This window comes from Cygnus atratus, chromosome 17 (genome assembly GCF_013377495.2).
Source record: "Cygnus atratus isolate AKBS03 ecotype Queensland, Australia chromosome 17, CAtr_DNAZoo_HiC_assembly, whole genome shotgun sequence".
Lineage (NCBI taxonomy): Eukaryota > Metazoa > Chordata > Aves > Anseriformes > Anatidae > Cygnus > Cygnus atratus.
Window position 1 is genome coordinate 4,762,473 of NC_066378.1, and position 17,771 is coordinate 4,780,243.

The window sequence follows — 17,771 nt, forward strand, 5'->3', positions numbered from 1 at the left end:
AAGTTGGAAGGCACAGGGAAGGTTGCCTCCCCAGTGGTCATTGTTGCCATAATGTTGCATACCCTTCCGTAGCCTGTATCAAGTAGTTGTTCTGTTTGATATGATGTTATACTGTGAAAGTGCATTTTGCTGGTAGATACTGGCTAGAGCTGCTCTGCATTTGTACCCTGCATTTGTTTATTCTCCTCGGTGAGATTAGGCTTTCACAACTGCCATCCTCTTTACTGTTGCTATGGCTACATTCGTGGTAAGGGTGTTTGCACTTGAGATTGAGCTAGAAACTGCAATCTCCTTTTCTGCAATGTGACCTCGCCCTTATGCGTGATGCTGTTGTGGTAAGTCTCAGGTGGGAGCTCAAAGATCAGAGAGCGCTGTGAGAAGAAACAACCAGTAAAAGGATGCTTTAAAAAAAGTTAAGATCATTTTATTCATTTTCATTAACCCTTCCTTTAATTCTTTATTTTCATAACCTAATGTTCAGGTATAAATGTAAAACAAAACAACAATGAAAAGCAGTGACAAATCCATGTGATGTGAGGTCACTGTAGCCTCACTGAAGCATTTTCAGTGCACTATGTGGTGATGCACAGCACCCCACTTGCCTTCTTTGCCCCCTCCCATGGAACTCCCATTAAGTTCCTTTCCTTCATCTCTAGAGATACAAAAGCTAATTTCAGGGATGAATCTGCTATTGATATATACAAGACATATCTCTAATTAGCAGGCATTCAAGGGACAGCTAGCAGAAGACAGTCAAACTAAAAAATTGTTAGCAAATACAAAGTGCACAAAGGTGTTCTGAAGAAAACTGAGGTTTTGAAAAAGAAAGAAAGAAAAAGTGGATTTGTTAGGTAACTGTTACCTTTTTGCTTCAGGCTTTGAACCAGAGACATACTGGGACCGTATGCACCTCCTCCAGGAAGCAATAGCATACAGGTATGTATGGAGCAGAATGACTGAAAGGTTCCTCTCTCCATGGATAAGATAGGATGAGGACCAGGAGTGATGCTGAACTGTCACTCCTGGGTCACCTGGGCTCTGTACAGTCTACCTCTCTGCACTCTGCTTGCCAGTTATTGGATTAAAATATAACTAGAATGTCTGGAAGTGCCCCTGTTGGGTACAGGGGACAGGTATATAGAGTTTCAGCCTGTCACCTGCAGACCATCTCTAGTCTTATGGAGGACATTGGCTTTGAAAAGTGCCCTGTTCTTCTAAGTTAGAAGCAGATAGACTGCAAATAGATTTCTCTATGAGTAAGGACAGTTATTTCCTTCATGTGTATTTAACATAGTCTTGAACTAGATGATGCCCCATGGCTGACAAAAGACTGGGATACGAGCTATACATAGAAGGTTGAGCACAGCGAAGAAAGAATTATGGCAAGCTTTCAACACTGTCTAGCCTTAACCCACTGTGCTTGAACTACCAGTTTGTTTCACAGTGTTGCTACCGGGGTCTTTTTCGTGATAGAGAGACTGCATTTTGTAACGGTGTTTATTTTGGGAATATGGATTCATTAGCTTAGAAAGCAGGAGAGGAAGAAATATTTTCCAAATAGCAAAGAAGTGTCAGGTGAGCTGCTCAAAGTTCTGTATGTAATGTTTTCCAGCGTGAACAAAATGATCTTACAGTTTGAGATATTTCCAAGGAACATCTTTCCTGACTATTGCTCTTCCCTTATTTGTCTGCAGCTGCTTCATTTTTGCCAGAGACTGCTCAATGCCCTCCCAAACTGAGCTACAGGCTCTTGTTTCTGACACCTGTTAGGACAGTGTGGAGTTACAAGTTTTCACATTGTACCTAGCAGAGGCAGAGAACGTTTGGAGAGGCTCAGCTCTCTTCCTTCCCCCTTGCCCTCAAGAGGGGGAATGGTGTAAAACTTTCTTTTGTGCCCCTGCCTTGGGCTGAAGGAATTATAGCTGGAGTGGCTCTCTTTATTTTATTTTTTTTATTCCCTTGGTGTTTATTTCTTCAGATTCGGATTTGTGCAAGATAAATATTCGGCTTCTGCATTCAACTTTCCAGCTGAGAACAAGCCCCAGTATATTCATGTCACAGGTGAGCAATACTTGGCAGGCACTGGGAGTGAGGTGGAGGCTGTTATAAACAAAAGAACCATTTTACATGCACTTTGTGTTCTGTCAGTGACGTTTGTCCTCATTACGTCCCTAGTCAGAAGACAAGTAGCTGTATCAGCCAACACAAACCAGAAAACTGGCAAGATGGAATGAAAAGCACAAAGTGTTGCTGCTAATGAATGGCACTGGTTTGAAATCTTGCCTTATGGTGTCTCTGAAACTTTTTATTTCCAGGAGATGGAGAAATAATAAGTCAGAGTTTATTCCAAGTGCAGTATAAACAAATGTGCATCCAGCATCTAGCAGCTAGTAGGGAAAGGGAATGGGAGAAGTCAGTGCTGTGCTCTTGAGCTTAAGGTCAGCTGTAGATGCCTCTCTACCTGTATGCACTGTGTGGGAAATGGATAAAGTATTTAGGATCCACTTGCTCATGGTATTTTTCTTCATAAATGTTGGTGATCTGTCAGCACTTCTAACTAAACTACATGCATAGCGTATTACATTAAAATAACTAACTACATTCAGAGGTGTTGCTGAGACATGAAGGCAATGATGAGAAAAGAGCATCTGGAAGATTACAGGAGAGAATGGAAATTGATGTAAGGTTAGAAAGATAGATTAGAGCCTACCCCTTTGCTTCGTTCCCTTCTACCAAGAGAAAGGCAAGACTAAGTGCTCTCTCCCAGCGCTGTAATTTGCGGGAAGAAATAGCATGTGAAAGGAAAAATGTATTCCATTTTATCTTGCTAAAAAGCAATGGCGGGGAACTCAATCCATTTTCCTTTTCAGAATGTAGCATCAGCTACCAGTTATAGGGACTCAGGTCTGCCTAAGGCTAAAGTCCTGTCTGTTTCCTTCAGGGACGGTGTTTCTGCAGCTGCCATATTCAAAGCGGAAATTTTCTTGTGGGCAGCAGCGACGCCGGCGCAACTCCACTAGCTCCACCAACCAGAACATGTTTTGTGAAGAGCGCATTGGCTACAACTGGGCTTACAACACCATGCTGACGAAAACGTGGCGGTCTAGTGCCACTGGGGATGAGAAATTTGCTGATCGGTTGCTGAAAGACTTTACAGATTTTTGCTGGAACAAAGATAGCCGGCTTGTGTTGTTCTGGACTGACTGCCTAGATAAGATGCACGCTAGTGCACCATGAAATAGGGTTGTATCTCTTAAGGAGACAGCTAGAAGCTTTACCTTGTGGCAAGGAAATAGAGGGGGAGAATGACTGGAAAAGAGCCTCTCTGTTGGATTCATTTTGAGGCTCCAATGGGACCTGATCAATATTGCTGTTGATATTCAACAGAATTTGGTTAGGCCCTTGGAAAAAGAACCTGAGCTCTTGGCTTGCCAGTACCTATCACTTGACCTCAGCTTGGTATCAAGTAGCTCCTGTCCTTGATTGCCAAAACTTCGGTTAGAGAAAGGAGAGTGCAAATGGTTTGCAAGGGCAGTTACATTCAGCACTGTGTGGTGGTAGCAGCTTGTCATCAGTGGAAATGACGGGTGCTCTTGGCATCTGCCATGCCCGACGGCAGCCTTTATCTTTCCCTTTTGAGGTGTACCTGGTTGTGTGAATATGTATGATAAAATGTGAAGAGATGCCTGTTAAATTTCATACATGTAAATAAGTAAAAGTACAGAAAACCAAGTGACCTGATGTTTTGTTGTAACTCCAGACAGCAGGACAGAACTGGGGTGTAAAGGAGAACATCACCAAAAGGAAATACTGCTTCTTAAGTCCTGCATGATAACGAAATGCTCAGAGTCCGGTGGTGGGACTTCGTCCTCTCCAGCACAGGATGTAGAACGGTGTCACGCAGCAGGAGCAAGGAGCCAGTTACTATCCTGCTAGGCTGGCATCCGAGCCAGAGGAGGATTCACAGGCAACTGAGGGGAGGAAAAGGGGGATTCTGATTTTTTTAAGATGTCTATATGCAGCGAAATGCAGATGCCTGCAGTCAAGTACGCAGTCTTTGTCTTTACAGAGAAAGGTAGCATACGTCCCATGGAGCCAGATACTGAAATGTGGATTTGGGTTGGGTTTGGGACCTGCGGCTGGCAGCACGGTGTGTGGGTGGTGGTTCGTTCCTGCTGCGCAGCGGTTGCTGCTGCTGGCAGTGCTCCTGGCTGTGCTCACTGTAGCAGAGTCAGCAGAGGGCTGGCACATTCACACTGCTGTTCAGACCTGATTCAAGGAAAATCATGGCTGCTTCAGTTTTGGCTCATCTCACGGAATGACTCATCTGTTATTAGATGGGACCCACCTAGAAAAGATGGGTTTGAGTTGCATTCCTCTTTTAGTTCCTTTAAGTGTGTGAAAATTATCCGGGCATGTCTGATCCCCATTAACAGCTTGAGGGAAAAAAAAAAAGGGGGGGGGGGGGGGGGGGGGGGGGAAGAAACCCTCCTATAAAAATATCTTGCTGCCCTCTATTCTACCCCCACTTTGCTATGAGCACGTAGCTGTGTGGGCAGCTGTGGCTTTGTCAAAGCGAGTGCTGGGGGAGAGAGGGAAGTGGAGGGGGAGACCGTGCCTGGGGCCCTCGAGGTCAGCGGGGTCCTGGAGGCTCTCCCCGCCTGCGGGAGGCCGGCCCCAGGTGAGCCTCCCCCTGCCTGCACGGGGAGGCTGCCGGCGGAGGGGAGGCTGACAGCAGGGGAGGCTCCTCTGGGCCCGGCCTGCAGGTAGCGGGGCCCGGTGCCTTGCAGCGGGAGGCAGGGGCCGCCACTCGCTCCCCACCACCTCGGGAGGGCGCAGGGGTGTCCCTGCTCCTCGCCCTGCTCCTCAAGCTCGCAGGTATTTAACAACTTTTCCCCCCTGGCCCGGAGGATGGGGGCACGGGGGCATCGTACTGGTCTCCTTTCCCCAAGGAAAACGGGGCAAAAGCAGCCCCGATGGTCCGAGTTAGGCTGTGCTGTAATGTCTGGCCTTGTTTTGGAGAACACCCTGCTTTGTTTCCCCAGAATGGCTCCGGGCTTCAGCTGTAGCAGTCTCAGTGTTCCCTGTTGAAGCTTGGAGGGGGGTGCCCAATTTGAGGATGGGGATTAGAGCAGGGACCTGGGGGCAGTGGAGAGCTGTCAACACTCCCAGCACCCCAGGGTGCACCACAAGTAAGAGCTGAGCAGGAGCAGCCTAGAGTCTGGCTTCCTACAGCCCTCCTGCGCTGGCCTCCGAGAGGGTTTTGGTTTTTATTGTTTTTATTTTTTTATTTTTTAATGCATACCATAGGAGCTAAAAATAAGAGATAATAGTTTTTATCTAACCACAGTTTTCTGCATTGCATAGAAAAGTCTTCTAGCAGGACATCAGGATGAAGCGGTTCATGGCCATGTTAAGCAGAAACAAACACAAGGATCCCCCACCCACCAAGCTGCTGGAGCTAGCAGGACAGCTTTGCCAGGACCTCCAGAGCTCATCCCCTAATCTGGAGAAGCTGGTTGGGGCCATGATGAGATGCAAACAAAAGATGCATTTTCTCACTAACATCCACGTTGTCCGAGCTTGTGTGTTTGTTCACATCCGTAGCGGGCAGCATGACACAGCCTGCAAGCTCCTGGAGGTAGGGATGTGTTCTTCCTTGCTTCATGGAAACAAAAAGCAGTGTCAGAAAAATAGGGTTTAGAGTTGTTAGGTTTAGAACAGAAGTTCCCAATCTGCAGTGTGTGGAGCATTTCCAGCTGGTGTCCAGTAGAGGAAGGTGATGTGTGTGGATGGGTTGACCTGAAACCCAGGGTAAGGCCTCTGCTACAGGCAGTTACTATTAAACAGTCGAGGGGAAAAAGGTAACTGGGTTATCGTGCAGTTGGTTGTAGTTTGTGAAAGCAGGATTTTGTTCTGACTACTGTGATAGAGGCTTATAACATACCATTCCGATTTAGTGTTGCAGGGCAGAAGAGAAGGAGGAGCTGGTGCAACTTTGGCATGAGATTCACTATCATAGGGTTATGGAGAAACACCACAGAGATTTTCTGACACCACTGCAGAAATTTCGTTGCAGGAAGAGGTACCATGCCATGGGAGAAAGCAGTTTTTTCTTCTCTGCTGTAATATTTATGTGCAGGGGGTAGAGATTCAGAGGCTGCACATCTCAAAATGACTGCATCTGGGAGTTGGTTTTTTCTTGGGGTTTTGACCTCGTGGGGCAATGTAAGAATATTTCCCTTGAATATGAATGAATCTTTTGGGGTCCTTCCTGATCCTGTTTTCTTGTATGTACAGGAATCCTTATTTTCCTCTCTCTTGTGCACAGGAATCCTCCACCTATTTCCCTTTGTCCTGAGGGCTTGAAAAATCGAAACTATTCAGATGAAGTACGCCAGCAACTGTACAAATTTGCTGCAGAGGTGACAACAAATCCAAATAAGAAACAACGGGTAAGGATATGCTTCTTCCAGTCAAGTGTCCTTGTCACAGAAAAACAGTGTTCTGTGATCAGGGATCTATAGCTGGTTTCATTCTAGATCTGTTTTCAGAAGCCCAGTGGGGCTGGAATTCCCCATATTTGACCTTTCCCTAAAGGTTTCCTTCAAAAAAAATAGTAATAATAAAAATTAAAAATAACAAATTAAGTTAACCCTAAGTAACTTTGCTTGCCTTGGACAAAAGATTAGGGTAAATAAGTTCTTTGCTGGGCTTTTTAGCAGGTCTAATCTTGTAGTGACTGAACATAGGCAGGGAAATAACCATCACTCAGAAGGGCTATATTATAGTGATATGTAGTTCTGATTTGACTGGGTTGTAGCCTATATGCAATTGCATTTTGCTCGCCAGTATATTTGTACTGATTTATCACATTAAACTCATAGAATTTGAGGACGGAAAAAAAAAGGCAGTGTTGATGTATGCAGTAATCTGTCCCTGTTCAGGAAAGGTAGATATATAATGAAAGTGACCTGTGACATGTGAATTTATTTAGTAACCCTTGTTTGTTACTATTTTGGCAAGGTAAAAGCTTTAGCCTTTAAAGTCTGCTCCTGTGGTGCTCAGTTATTCCAATACCCTTCTTACATGATGCAGGATGACCTGGTGAATTGTTCTGCAATGTGAAGATGGTTTATTTCATACCCTTTTCACAAAGCAGCAACAACTTCCAAATTTTCATTAAAAAAAACATAGATTTGAGTTGGGAGCATAATGAGATTGACCTTCTGGGACTTAATAGCGCAGGTTATAATAATAATTTGTATGTTAATTTCCCAATACATTCTTCATTTATGTCATCTCATTATTTAACAAGTAGTTTAATACAGCAGAATTTATTTCTGTGAATGTGTTGCAGATGTTTATGCTGCTCAGGGTTTGTGAAAACTACTTAATGTAGTAAATGCATTAATGTTGATGCCATTAGTGTTGTGCAAGTGATGTGAAGCTGTCATTCTGTGGAAAGAGCATACTTTGCTGAGGTTTTTGCAGTATGTTGCGTGTTTAAATATAGCAATATAAAATAACAGTAAATGGTTTCCTTTAACAAACAGATTGCCTAGGAGAGCAGGGTGAAATCTGTTTTCCAGCAACTCTTTTGAGTTTATAAATCAGCCTCCTTAATGGCATCCACATAGACTTATTGGAGACCTAGAGAACAAATGTCTCCGGTGTGTTTGAAAGCTCATTTGTCTGGCTGTCTTTGGAACTGAAGGGAAAGGCCTGATTATTTGGATGTGGTTTACTCTTTTTTTTTTTGATCCCCCCCCCCCCGGGTTTGCAGGAGAGATTGGCTCAGAACATGAACCTGCAGCCAGCTCAGGTCTATAACTGGTTTGCAAATTATCGACGACGTCAAAAATCCCGTATCCATCGTGAGGAAAAGCTTAACTACTTGTGCCCTGAGGGGACCTTGACACACCATGCAAAGGAGCAGCAGGATAGAGGATCCTACACTCCACAAACTGCAGGTTTGTCTCTTCCTAATGAGCTTGGGATGTGGTCCAGAAAGCTGAAAAACAATTTTAAACTTCTTCAGGAAGAGAAGGATATTCCTTCTGCAGAAACAGCATCTATATGCTGAGGGATCAAGTGGCCACTGGAGAACTCTGCTTCAGTGGAGTGCCTCATCGCTTGGCTCGAGGCTGTCACTGTAGGAGGAGCAAGCTTTGACAAGGCTTGCGCAAGGGCAGGTGAAAAGATATGCTGTTCTCAGAAGGGGCACCAAATGAAAACAAATACATGTCAGGCAGTAGGTTTAGATCTCAGCCTCTGGGATCAGGATGTGAATTTGCAGATTGATTTGGGACCAAAATGATTGCGCTCTGTGTATCAGTCACATCTTTCTTTTAGTGACTGACTAGCAATAATTCACAACTTGCTGTTTTGTCTTTGATCTCAACGATCACCACTGTTAGCAGCATTTACTACTGTCTGTTGAAGAGGATGAAAGAGATGCCGGTGTGTTTATGTAATGATGTTGACACCTGCTTTTTTCTACATGTAGCAGGGATCCAGTGCATCACAGCCACAGCACCTTGTCTTCTGCCTGCCTGGCCTTTTTCACATTGCTTCTGTCTGTCTTGTAGCCTTCCCAATGTTGGATTGGATGCAGAGTGCCTTTCAAAGCCAACAAATACCGATGGCTTAAAGGAACACAATAATAGCTCATAAGCTTTTCCCCAGACCATGAAGGGGATTATTACAATACAGATAGGTCACTCTGAGCTCCAGTTCACTCCTGTAAAACCCAGTATTTCTGTGCCCCTTCACAGAAGCTTGACCAAACTTCAGTCATGGGGAAAAAGAGGGCCTTGCTGCATTTCACAAATTCAACTGTTATTTAATTGCTTTTTGGAGTAACTGTTAGTGTTCCTTTGCCTGCCTGGCCTGTGTTTTTCAGGTGGATCTTATGTAGGCATCAGCTCTGAGCAGACAGGGATAAACCTCATGCCCTGTGACCCAGGGTGGGAGCAGTCAGCTACAGATTTGGATAAGTCTCCAGAAGGAATGTATTTAAAGATGCTGGAATCCAGGTGATGTATGAAAAAGTCTTTACAATAACAGTTCAGAGATGAAGCATCCCTTAAACTTGGTCGTGGAACTGACTTCCGTTTCAGTTCTCAGGGGACGTTATTTAGGGAGTCTTGATGGGAATGGTCCATGCCCAGTTTCAGGCAGGTGGAGCATCTTGTAGTTTATCTCCCACCTGCCAAGGGCAGGAATCAAAGGTTGAGCTGGGGTGTCTCCTCTCTTTGAAAAGCAATATGTCTGGCTAATTTGTTTCCTCCATCACTACAGCTTTATTCAGGGCAGTGCACTGTGCGAAGCAAGGACAAGCAAGGCGTTGATGACTCATGTCACTGAACAACCCGTAGCTTTTTTCAGTGAGGCTGTGCTGGAACCAGGAACCTGCTTTAACTCTGCTGTCCTGCAGCCCAGAGAAGCAGCAAGCAGTACTGATGCTGGCCCCCAGCTGGATAACTTTGTTGTGTGCTCTTGTGGGTCCCTTATCTTCCCAGGTGAACGTCTGGCCACGTGGCAGGCCCCTTCCAGCACCACAGGAGTCTCTGGCTCCATGTGGACCCCAAATATGGAAGGTTAGTAAAAATGAACCCAGATTATGGCCCTTAAGAGTTTTTCAAGCTTCTCTTCCCTTTGTTGGAAACATGCTTGTTCAATTACATGGCTTTCCCATGTCATGACAAGTGGGAGCAGGGCTTATCTTCAGCTCCCATAATAGCATAGAAAACCTGTTGATTTAAGGTGTTGAACCGGACATTCTTGCCTACTATCTTGCCAAGACTGTAACTCCTCCTTAAGATAGTGCTTTTCCAGCAAGGTGGAAAAGCACTTTCTTTTAGCTTTTCCATTGGAGGAGTCCATTCAGCTGCTGTCTGCTCACCTTGCCAGTTAGCAGGGTTCTGGGTTTTTAAACCCCTGACAATTCTTCAGAGGCAAGTGCTGATTGCCTGAGCAGATGCTGGAAGCATGGTGCTCATCTTCAGCAACGTTTTCTCACTTGCCTTTCTTCTTCCTGCTTTTTCTCTCTCCCTCTGTTTGCTTCCTATCCTGTCTTGTTCAGCATTCCCACTATCTCTTTTCTTGTCCTTGTTTTTCAGAATAGCCTTGATAGGATACTTAACACCTGCTTTTGCTATAGGTCTACAGAATGGAAGGTGCTGTGACTGTTACTTGCACAACCTCTGGTGAATGCACAGCAAAGAGGAGGGGACTAGCTGGGTCAGAGGTTGAGGTCATGTTATCTGTAATTGTCTTTAATACGAACATTTATTTCAGCAGGTATCAGAGCTCCCTTGAGCAGAGTCCCTCAAGGTGGTTTTATTGAGGCCAGTTCAGGAAGAATCATTCGGCAGTCAGATTTAGAGGTTGAAAGCTTCACCGTTAGAGAAGGACAGCTAGGGACCCTGGAGACTATTCTTCCCCACAGGTAAAGGAGTGGAAAGCACAGGGCTTCTCAAAGGCAGGACTAACAATGATGATGTGAATCTAGCCTTGTCCTGATTCCCCTATTGAAGAGGGCTGCAGACAGTGTGGTAATGCATCTCGTTCCAGGGGCCTGACTCTATGCTTGTCCTCATCAGATTCTGAAGATATTTTTATCTCTGTGTTGGAAATGGGAGATGCTGCATAAATGTATTTGTGTTTTACAGTGTAGTTAGTACAAAGGAGATTCAGGGCCAGCATCACGAACCCCTCTCTTTAAAGCAGGTTTGGCATCTAAGCCATTTGTCTGTTTTTCTTTTTGGCAGAAAATCATAACTTACACTGATCTCTGTGAGAGCTGACCCTGCAGGCTGGGTTGGTAGGGCCTGTACTTAATCCTAAAATAGTTTTTTGTAGCTTCATAACCTCATGACAAGATTATTCTGTAGTGCAAGCTTTCCGAATTGGAAGACAGAAAGACAGGCACTGTTCTGCCTTTTTGTTTTCCACCTGTACCAAATGTTTCAGACAGCAGGTTTTCTCTGGGACTTGAGATAAATTCACAGAACGCAAAACAACAAAAATCCGTGCCATCTTCCATGTGTTACACAACTTCCATAATGTTACATAAAAATAAACACTGCAAAACAGAGATTATAAAGTTCCTTTAATCTGGTGATCTACAAGACAGATCAGGAGTAGTAGTACCATTTTGTAACCCTTCTGCTTGACCCAGTCCAGCATTTGTGCTAGTGTGACACTGTCAATAATGTGTCAAAGAGGTAGGCAGAAGAAGCAGTTTTATTCCAGCTTTACATATGAGGAAGCAGAGGCAGGGAGAGGCTTTGTGGCTTGTCAAAGCAACAAGGGAAGGCAGTGATTCACTGGAGATAGAGATCAGTAGATTTTATTATTTTTTTTTTTTTTGCCTCCCGGTTAGTTCCCTGCTATAAACATTTCTGCCTTTTACCTCTGTTTCCCAGTTGGCTTGGTGCCTACAGTTGTTCACATTCATGTCAGACTCCCTTCTCGGAATTGCTGGGGTGAACGCAGGTCTAGGTATTGTGAGCCCACCTCAGCCTGTGTTTTGGGATTTGCAGTTTTAAACTGTGGCTAAGGATTATGAAAGACGAGTGAGGAATTGCTGGCAATATTTTGGCTGGATGTAAAATTGCATGTTCTGACTCTAGAGTGAGCTCATGTTTATTTTTAAAGTATGTTCCACCACTAGAAGAAATCTATGGTGAATGTCTCCTTGTTGGGTATGTCAGTTGTGCCAGGAATCCATACACCCTTTATCATGTTCCTGGCAGGGGCAGGACTTGCTGCTTCATCGACACCTTCTGGTGAGGATACAGTTATTTGAACTCTGTAGGCCCTACTTAGTTTAGTGGCCTGGTCCATCTCCCCTCAGAACCTTGAACTCCCCAAAATACCATTCACGCTATGGAACTTAAATCTTTTCAGGAGTGAGTGAGGCTTAGGCTGCAACCTCACCCGGACCTTTTTGCAGTTTCTCTCTAGAGAGCCAGCAGACCTTGGGCGGGAAGTCTTGGGTGAGATCACTGCGCAGTGATGGGCAATGACTGAGGATCACCTCTGTTATCAGGCAGTGCCCTCTAACAGACTTATTGGATTAGAGAGGAGTATTGTGTCACCCGAGTCATCTTTAGCAGTAATGTTGCAATGAGCATCACTCATCTAGGGACTTAAGAAGGAGCCAACAGCTTAATCTGTGAGGCAGATGAGTGGTGTTATCCTGGAAAGACAGGGCAGTGAAACTATCCCTGCTTTGGTGATAAAAGTAAAGCAGACAGAAGGAAATTATTTATCCAGGGTCACCCATCTGGAGTGGACTTCGACTATGACAGTCGCTACCTCGCCAGTGCCTGTGTCGGTCTGCTTTGTAAGTGCCAGGGTAGAGCTGCAAGTCAGCCAAAGGAACCTTGATCTGCATGTCTCGTTTTAAAGGTGCTCACCTGGAAAGGACTTGCCCTGAAAGCTTATTAGACCAATTTCAGTTTATTTCTTTTATGGGCTTTTTCCAGTTGGTCCTACGCACTTGGGCTGTATCCAAACCTCTCACACTCCGCAGGGCTGTGAGGTGGGAGTGTGAGGGGGAGCCAGGCTGGGAGCTGACTGTCTCCATCTGCTCCTGCTGCCTGACAGGAGAGTGTGATCCAGCTAGTGAACTGGAGGGCCCGGTGGGGCACCAAACAGATGCTTGCCTCTACAGATAGTGTTGTTTTATCCTCTTCATTCTTCTGGTTGGAACAGGTGGAATGTAGCCCAGCTAATGGTTCATGCAGAATATGGCTCTCCTGTGCCTCACATTTCAAGCAGAAAAGCACACTGAACTCTGTAGAGCAAGACAGACTGCGTTTATGAGCCAGCTTATTGATTTAGAAAATACCAGTGCTGAGACGTTCGTTGCAGCTTACCAATTCTTCCTGCATTTTGGAATGCTAGCTCAGTACAGTAGGAATCCTCCTGCCATTAGGCTCACACCCCAGATAACCCCACATGCATGATGCTGGCAGGCAGCAAGTTTCAAATGTGCAAAAGGAGGCTACTTTTTGGCATGTTGCATAATTAAATCACAGAATTTGTTGCTAAGGGTGTTGTGCATGTGAAAGTGTAAGTGGGCAATGAAAAAGGATGAGAAGAATTTGTGGGGGTAGGGGCTGAGTCTGTTTGTCATTAATAAATGTAACTGCATGAATGCAGCCTCCAGCAGAGGAATCCCGAGACTGATCGCTGAAACCTGGAGGGGGTCCCAAGGAAGGGCAACTTGACAAGAAACAACCCTGTTCCTTGTACTTTTTTCCAAAGTTCTATTAGCGGATTCCTTTGGTCTGGGCTTGTATGGCTATTCATACCCTGGGGTATTCCTGGCCGTGGTATGGGCAGTGTTGTTGGAGTACAGATACAGAGTTGGTGACAAAGGGCATCCCATCATCGAGTACCCAGTGTCTCCTACTTGGCCCAGTGCCTGCAGACTCTTTTCAGACGTTGGCAGAGCCCCTGGAGAGGTGTGGATGGGGAAGCCATGTCCCCAGACTGTCGGCTGGTGGCCTTGAAAATATGTAGTAGAATTATAGCTAATGTTGTGGCTACGTCTAAAGCCACCTTTGTGTGTTTTGACTCTGAGGACCTCTGGTTTTAAAATATGTTCCAGGAGAGAGACATTTTGGTAGACATCTCTTTGTTTATGGAGAATGTTCTAGGGGCATAAGGCAAGTTGCAAATGGAGCTGTCAGTCCTGTATACTGCTACTGGTCAGGCTAGTCCTCTCATTGCACAATCTGTTTTTTCAGTCTGTGACAATTTGAAGAAATGACACAGGTTTGTAGTCAACAGAACTCATTATCTTTTCAATGAATAGTCTTGTCAGCAGCCCCTCTTGTCCTGCTGCCAGACTGCAGTAAGTAGGGCATAGATACAAATGCATTTGTAAATAATCATATTTTCTTCCAGTTCCCATCAGACTGTGGCTGGCAAGCCTCAGTGCCCACCTGTTTCTGCACCCCGCATGGAAGAAAGCCAAGCCATGGGACAAGGCCAGGTAAGAGAACGCACCTAATGTTCCGAGAAGAGAGCTCAGCCACACACACCTTCCTGCTGTAGCATTCTCACAGGAGATGTGAAATCTCACATCATATATCATATGAAACGTACATGATCTAAGCATATCTTTGGAATCAGTAAGCTTGGCATTCTCTGAGTACCATCCAGCAGATGCTGGGATGCTAGGAGAAGAAGATTTTTTTTTGGTTTTGCTACTTGAATTGCTTATCAGACCTTGATTTTACTAAACACGTCATTGCAATGATGGCCAAATCAACCTGTGTAGATCCAAAGTATCATTTAAATTTTGAGCAACGGAGGATTCACCTAGCACTGTGAAAAGCAGAAGATGGGAAGATGGTTTCTTGTGGGTCCTTCCCTTCTGAGAGGTTTTGCAGAATTAGACTCAGCTCTCTGAAACCTGTTAAAATATTTAATGTAATTTAAATTTCTGAGTTTGTGTTACTACTGAGGAAAAGAGATTTTGTACACTACTCTCTGAGATGGTTGAGAGTAGTGTACAGAGCAGTGTTGTTATAGGAAATGATAGAAGAAGCAACTTCCCTTCCATGATCAGGATTCAAACTGTATGCCTTCTTTTGGTGCTTTTAAGGCAGCAGAGAATAGAAACTAGAAATGTTCTGCTTTCAAGGGAATGGGAGCACATCTATGAATTAACTGTTACTTAAAAATAGGACTCAAGAAAGCCCTATCTAAACTGTAGCTTAAGCTATTCGTTAAGTTTATTTTTTGGCTTCAAATCTATTGGTCTACCAACGAGTTAGCATCCATTTCTGTTTCTCTTGCAATGTCAGCTGCTGGAGAAAATCTTTTTGAAAGAGATTTTGAAAAGCAGGAGACCATATCTGCTGGCCTCATTATGGGAAGCGGCTGCAGCTCTCAGGGCAGTAACAGAACCTCTTTTGAGCCTTTGAAAGCATCAATATAAAGATCCGTATCTTGGAAAGTGGCCTTTTTACCAGCCATAATGGGAGCCAGATGAGTAGGAAAGCTTTGGGCATTAATAATGAATGAGCCTTTTCTAAGATTTCCAGAGTATGCAGTCTCTGTAGCTAGTGTTTTCCTCTTGCTATTTTGGATTTAGGCACTGATTTTGTGATTGCATAGAAACATGACACTAGGTGCAATATGGTATGGGGAACAAGATACCATGTGATGCCTGCAGATGTCAGAAGGCAACATCTTCAAATCTTTGTAATAGCTATTCAGTTCAGGAATTCAGAAGAGCAATTTTTTTTTTTTGCAAATTTTAATATGTGCTGTAGGAAAAGGAAGAGCTTGAATGGGTAAATGTTTTTACAACATTCCACAGGCTTCCTGGGTGCTCTACTTCTTACAGGATCACCTTTCCCTGGGCTTGTCGCAGGGATATGCGGATATTTGGTTCCCATGTCTGAACCACAGCTGTACACTCCCTGTACCACACATGACTTTCAATTTGTTCTTTGTGGGTCATATATCCCATCAAAATTAAAAGGAGAGTAAAACAAAACAACAACAAAAACCAGTTAACCGATTTTGGAGATGTTCCTTTCCCTTCATGAATAGAACTCCCTTGTCCAGGTGATCATTCCCTTCTTAATTAGTTCATCCTGGTTTTGCCCTCCGTTGTTTACTTGCTTTTATAGAAGCCAATGTCTCGGGCAGAAGGAAGGCAGTTGCTTTTCTCTGAATTATGAGGGGTCGAATTGCACAGAGATTGTGCTTGCCATTTTTACACCCATGCCCTGTGCAGATGGATTACTCCACCTGAACTTAGAGGGGGATGAAGACTTTGTCACTTCATGCACACAGCCTTCACTACTGACATTCCCTCCCCTCTCACAGTCTTGTGCCACCATACATCTCCCTAAAGAGCTCTTCCACACTGAGCAAATGTGTCATTAAAGGTCATATGTGGTGAAGCTTTCATTCTTCTCCTGTGTCTTTCAGGTGCTGGAGGATCCAGTTGGTGACCCATTAACCGATGATACATTCTGGGCAGCACGGCTACTCTTTGAATTCTCAGCTGGGGGACAAATGTGACCTGCCTACAGCAATGCTCAATGTGGTCTGCACTTCTCCAGGAAACACCCTATTCTTTCCTGTTTTTCTCTCATTTTTTTTAATGAATGAGGAGTTTGACATGGAGTTGAGGAACAGAAAGAATGAGGTAGATGGATGAAGGCCTTTTCTAATAGTTATGAAGTTGGTTTTAGTTTTATGAAGAATTTTGCAAAGAATATAAGAAACCAAAGGTACATTGTGGATTGTAGGTTTTCACTAGAGCAGTCTGAAGCTGTTCTGTAAACGTTAAAATATCAAGTCACTGATTCTGTGGCAGTTGCATAGTTCTACCTATAGCACTGGTCAGGTGAGAGTCCTTCATTACACCATGAAGGCATGTGAAACTCTACTCAGAAGGAATAAAATCTTAGTTACATTGCCCAACAGTTGGATACTGGATATGAGATAAAGGTTATCTCAGGCATGGAAAATAAGGACTCAGCTAAGTGCTGGTAAAACACTGCTGTTCCTCATCTCTGCACTTGTGTTGTGCTGCTGGGCATCACTTTGAAATGTTCCATGCTCTGTAGTGCTGTGGGTGACAGACTGGAGCATGGCAGAAATTACAGTGTTAGAGTTGCAGGACTGGAGAGGGGGCATACAAGTGCATTGGTAGCTAACGCTGCCTGCATCTGATTGCCAGCAGAAGGTGGATAAATGGAGAGGGTGGGAGCCTCTTGATCCGTTTCAGTGTCCTGATCTGGATGGGCTGAAACTGCACAGGCAATTGTGTCACCCTTCAGGTGGTCTGCAGCAGTGTGACGCTCAGCAGAGGCAGGTGAGTGCATCCTATTCGCCCTGCAATGCAGTGTGAGCTGTGCGAACTGTTTCCTGCACACTGTAGTAGGCGTCTTTGAGCAGGGGCTAACGCTGTATTTGGCTGAAGGCTACTTACTCCACGGGGTTAGGCAGTTCCAGCTGCAACCCACTTGGGGTATGTGCGCAACTCTGTGCTTTTTGCCCAGTGCTTTTCCGTGTTTAACCCAGCCTGGAGGCCTCCTGTTGCACTCACTGCCTTGTGCTGCTCACAGATCAGGAGTCCTGTTCCTTTTCTTTCGCTTTCAGACTAAAAAGCAGAATTGTGTATGAGTAGCAAAGCAGGCTTTTGATGCAGGTTTAAAATTTCTGCTCTAAGTCATCGGGCAGCCTTTTGGGTACTTTCTGTAACTATTGCTGGTATTTTTTAAATAGCAAGGTATTTTGAAAGGGGTAATCTTTGTCAAATCTACTGCCCTGAGATGAACGAAGTAGATGCCTCCAGAACTGTTTGTAATAGTTATCAAATAAAGGTTATGAATGACTCTTTCTCAAGGGTTCATTTTCAAGGTAAGCGTATGAGGTGATTATTCACACACGTTATTTCTTAAACCCCCCAGCACTCGGGCTGTGACCCTGATACTTCTAGTGCTCATTTCTCTGGATCTGGCTTAAAATGCCCTTTTCTTGGTGGATGCTTCGTGCTCAGAACACTGGTGAGGGGAATGCTTATATATACGTTCACACTTTTAATCTCCTTAAACAATGGGGCTTTGCGCGAACCGGGGCTGGAACGCGGGGCGGAAAGGCGCCGTCACTGCGCTGGGCGACCTCAACCCGTGAGGGCTGTGCTATCCCAGCCCTCCCAGCCCCGCTGGGCTGCCTCCTTTTTAAAGCTCTGTTCCTCGGCACCCCGCCCCTGCACTGCAGCA

General features: G+C 44.8%; 2 protein-coding genes across 10 annotated transcripts in view; both read left to right on the forward strand.

Annotated features, from left to right (window-relative positions):
• DEPDC5 (DEP domain containing 5, GATOR1 subcomplex subunit) overlaps window positions 1-3,732 on the forward strand; it is a 46,623-nt gene extending 42,891 nt beyond the window's left edge. For all 9 annotated transcript variants that reach the window (XM_050714207.1, XM_035556749.2, XM_050714208.1 and 6 more), the window contains 3 exons: window positions 876-936; window positions 1,979-2,061; window positions 2,942-3,732. In XM_050714207.1, coding sequence (XP_050570164.1) covers window positions 876-936; window positions 1,979-2,061; window positions 2,942-3,237 — 440 coding nt within the window. In that variant the 3' untranslated portion in view covers window positions 3,238-3,732. The remainder of the gene's footprint in view (window positions 1-875; window positions 937-1,978; window positions 2,062-2,941) is intronic.
• A 1,660-nt stretch (window positions 3,733-5,392) lies between these two features.
• ANHX (anomalous homeobox) lies at window positions 5,393-10,785 on the forward strand. Its single transcript, XM_050714273.1, has 7 exons — window positions 5,393-5,641; window positions 5,961-6,085; window positions 6,332-6,455; window positions 7,787-7,973; window positions 9,525-9,602; window positions 10,306-10,453; window positions 10,776-10,785. The coding sequence occupies exons 1-7, from the start codon at window positions 5,393-5,395 to the stop codon at window positions 10,783-10,785; spliced, it is 921 nt and encodes a 306-aa protein (XP_050570230.1).
• The last annotated feature ends 6,986 nt before the right edge of the window (window positions 10,786-17,771 follow it).